Source organism: Leucoraja erinacea, unplaced genomic scaffold, assembly GCF_028641065.1.
Source record: "Leucoraja erinacea ecotype New England unplaced genomic scaffold, Leri_hhj_1 Leri_482S, whole genome shotgun sequence".
Taxonomy (NCBI): Eukaryota; Metazoa; Chordata; class Chondrichthyes; order Rajiformes; family Rajidae; genus Leucoraja; species Leucoraja erinaceus.
In genome coordinates, this window is record NW_026576383.1 from 102,501 (window position 1) to 106,203 (window position 3,703).

General features: G+C 42.8%; 1 protein-coding gene across 1 annotated transcript in view; it reads right to left on the reverse strand.

The window, feature by feature from the left end:
• The window catches only part of LOC129693927 (carboxy-terminal kinesin 2-like), a 41,643-nt gene extending 39,296 nt beyond the window's left edge, over positions 1-2,347 (reverse strand). Inside the window, exon 1 of the mRNA XM_055630661.1 lies at positions 2,220-2,347. Within this exon, the coding sequence (XP_055486636.1) occupies positions 2,220-2,347 (128 nt within the window). The remainder of the gene's footprint in view (positions 1-2,219) is intronic.
• Positions 2,348-3,703: the final 1,356 nt, after the last annotated feature.

Below are 3,703 nucleotides of genomic sequence, written 5' to 3' on the forward strand. Positions count from 1 at the left end.
GGTGACTGAGTTGTTGGGGAAGTGTGGACACCAGGGTGGGGGTGCAGGGTAAGATGGGAGTTTCCATCAGTATACTCATCTCCCTCTCAAAGTGCCACATTTCCCTTTTACCCCCTTCAGCCCCACCCTGTCCCATTACACCTGTATATCTCCCTCAAGCTTTACATTTCACAGCTCCTCGCCTTCTGAAACATTCTTACCTCTCCATCTCCAGCCGTTGTCACTTACTCCACAATCAACCCCTCACCTTATCCACCCATCACTTGCTAAGCATTACCTCACCTTACCTCACTTTCCCACCTTTCCCCCACTCCAGTCTGAAGGATTACAAACAGATACATCTATCCATTTGCTCCTCACATGCTGCCTGGCCCACCAAGTTCCTCCAGCTCTCAAAATTCACTTTTAAAACAGCCAAAGAACATTTTAAATATTTGGGAATTGAAATCAATAGAAAATATCAAGCTATGTATAACGCTAATTATAGTCCCTTACTTCAGAAATTAAATACTTTAATTAAATTCTGGAAAACGCTCCCTATGTCTTTAATAGGTCGAATAAATGCTATAAAATTATCTTTATACCACCGATTCTATACCTATTTCAATCATAGAAACATAGAAATTAGGTGCAGGAGTAGGCCATTCGGCCCTTCGAGCCTGCACCGCCATTCAATATGATCATGGCTGATCATCCAACTCAGTATCCCGTACCTGCCTTCTCTCCATACCCCCTGATCCCCTTAGCCACAAGGGCCACATCTAACTCCCTCTTAAATATAGCCAATGAACTGGCCTCAACTACCCTCTGTGGCAGAGAGTTCCAGAGATTCACCACTCTCTGCGTGAAAAAAGTTCTTCTCATCTCGGCTTTAAAGGATTTCCCCTTTATCCTTAAGCTGTGACCCCTTGTCCTGGACTTCCCTAACATCGGGAACAATCTTCCTGCATCTAGCCTGTCCAACCCCTTAAGAATTTTGTAAGTTTCTATAAGATCCCCTCTCAATCTTCTAAATTCTAGAGAGTATAAACCAAGTCTATCCAGTCTTTCTTCATAAGACAGTCCTGACATCCCAGGAATCAGTCTGGTGAACCGTCTCTGCACTCCCTCTATGGCAATAATGTCCTTCCTCAGATTTGGAGACCAAAACTGCACGCAATACTCCAGGTGTGGTCTCACCAAGACCCTGTACAACTGCAGTAGAACCTCTCTGCTCCTATACTCAAATCCTTTTGCAATGAAAGCTAACATACCATTCGCTTTCTTTACTGCCTGCTGCACCTGCATGCCTACCTTCAATGACTGGTGTACCATGACACCCAGGTCTCGCTGCATCTCCCCCTTTCCCAATCGGCCACCATTTAGATAATAGTCTGCTTTCTTGTTTTTGCCACCAAAATGGATAACCTCACATTTATCCACATTATACTGCATCTGCCAAACATTTGCCCACTCACCCAGCCTATCCAAGTCACCCTGCAGTCTCCTAGCATCCTCCTCACAGCTAACACTGCCCCCCAGCTTAGTGTCATCCGCAAACTTGGAGATATTGCCTTCAATTCCCTCATCCAGATCATTAATATATATTGTAAATAGCTGGGGTCCCAGTACTGAGCCTTGGGGTACCCCACTTGTCACTGCCTGCCATTGTGAAAAGGACCCGTTTACTCCTACTCTTTGCTTCCTGTTTGCCAGCCAGTTCTCTATCCACATCAATACTGAACCCCCAATATATCCCTATATAATCAATCCCTATATATCTACCAAAAAAAATTTTTTTTTAAACTGGACTCGGACATTATAACATTTTATATGGGACTATAAATCCCACAGAATACTAATAACTCACTTGAGCAAAACTAAAGAATTGGGTGGTTTAACACTTCCTAAATGTATGTACTATTACTGGGCAGTAAATGTCAAAAATATGATCCACCTGATGGACAATTCTGCCCAGCAGGTGGATTGGTTTATAATGGAGTGAGAGGACTGCTCCCCTTGTAATATTGGAGCTACTCTCCTCTCACCAATCAACTTGAATAACACTAATTATAATAAAAATCCAATTATACACAGTACAATTAGAACCTGGAAACAAATAAAACATAACCTAACATTAAGAAATCTATATCTGTTATCTCCAATAGTTAATAATACACCGTTTAAACCCTCTGTTATAGATAAATCATTTACACAATGGAACAGAATAGGAATTTTACTTCGGAGTCACGTGAGTGACCACGTGAAGATGGCCGTCCAGGCGCATGCGGGTCATCTCGTCAGACGCATTGCGCTGCCACCGCGATAGGAGGTGTGGAACCTCTAAGCGGTGAGTGAAGGAAAACATGGACGTAAGTCTTTTCTACTTATACTTTCAGGCTGCTTTTCTTCAGAGACTGCGTGCAGAGACACAGGCAAGTCTTATGTATGGAGAAAGGTGGGAGGAAGAATAGTAAGCGCATCGCAGTAAGCACTCAATAAGACAACGTGTCTGAGAGTAGCAGGCGCCTGACTAAAAAGTCGATTGTAAAGAAATAACTATTTTACACGGGAGGGGAAAAGTCCTGTTGAAACTTCCATAGGGAGCAAGGCCATAAAGAAATAACAGACCTGGAAGACTATGAGGAGTCTGAACTATAGAATTTATAAACTGGAATTCCTCAAGGGTAAAACTAACTCCAGAAGGAGTATAAAAGACGCGGGCTTAAAGAGCAACCACATGGAACACCCAGAAGAGGTTCTGGGAAACGTTGGCCCAGATTTGAGCCAGCGAACGAAATGCCTGATGATAAAGATAAATATATGGGCTGACCTGACACGGAGGCAGCACCAGAAATGTCTGAAAGACAATACAGGCGTTGGTCTACAGGAGACACAGAATATGGAGCAGCACCCAAAAGTGGGCTGCCAATATACAGCTCAAATGAAGAGCTTGATGTAGCCAAAGAGGGACAAAAAAGCGTCGGCCTATAATAGAGCCATCGCATGAAATACCTGATGATGAATATCCAAGTGAAACCCATTATGAGGAGGAATATCCAGAATACTCTGATAATGAACCAGTTGAGGGCCAGAACCCAAAGCAAAAAAGAAAAATGCCAGTGCTGGTCCAAAAGTTCTATAGTCCCAGACACAAGGGACAACCTCTTCCAGAGGAAATAGCAGAGAGTATAAATTACCTGCTTTCCCATCAATCACAAGATGCAACAATGGATGAAGTTATGAACAAATATGAAATCCCGCAGACCTGTGCTCTGCTTGGAGTGCCAGCTGTTAACAAAGAAGTGTGGAAGTATATGGGCATTGTAGTAAGAGCTCAAGAAATGAGATTCCAGCGGGAATTAAGATTGATTGGGTCAAATATTACGGCATTTGTCAAAGATCTGGAAGAAGGAAATGTGACAATGGCACAACAGGATGTAATGGGAATGATGTGGAATGCACTTTTTGAAATAAACTGTATTTGTAAAACTGCGTTAAGACCTAACATACATCCTAAGTTTGCAGGGCTCTGTAAACCATCTAATATACAATTGCCAAATGTACTCATTGGAGAAGAGCTTGCCAAATAACTAAAGGTTCTCAACGAAGAATAAAAAACCATTGGGATGATGAAACCACCGATGTTTGCAGCACAGCTAGAAGGCAATATCCATACCGAAGGGGAACTGGTGATTGAACAAGTCGCTCGGACTCACATACA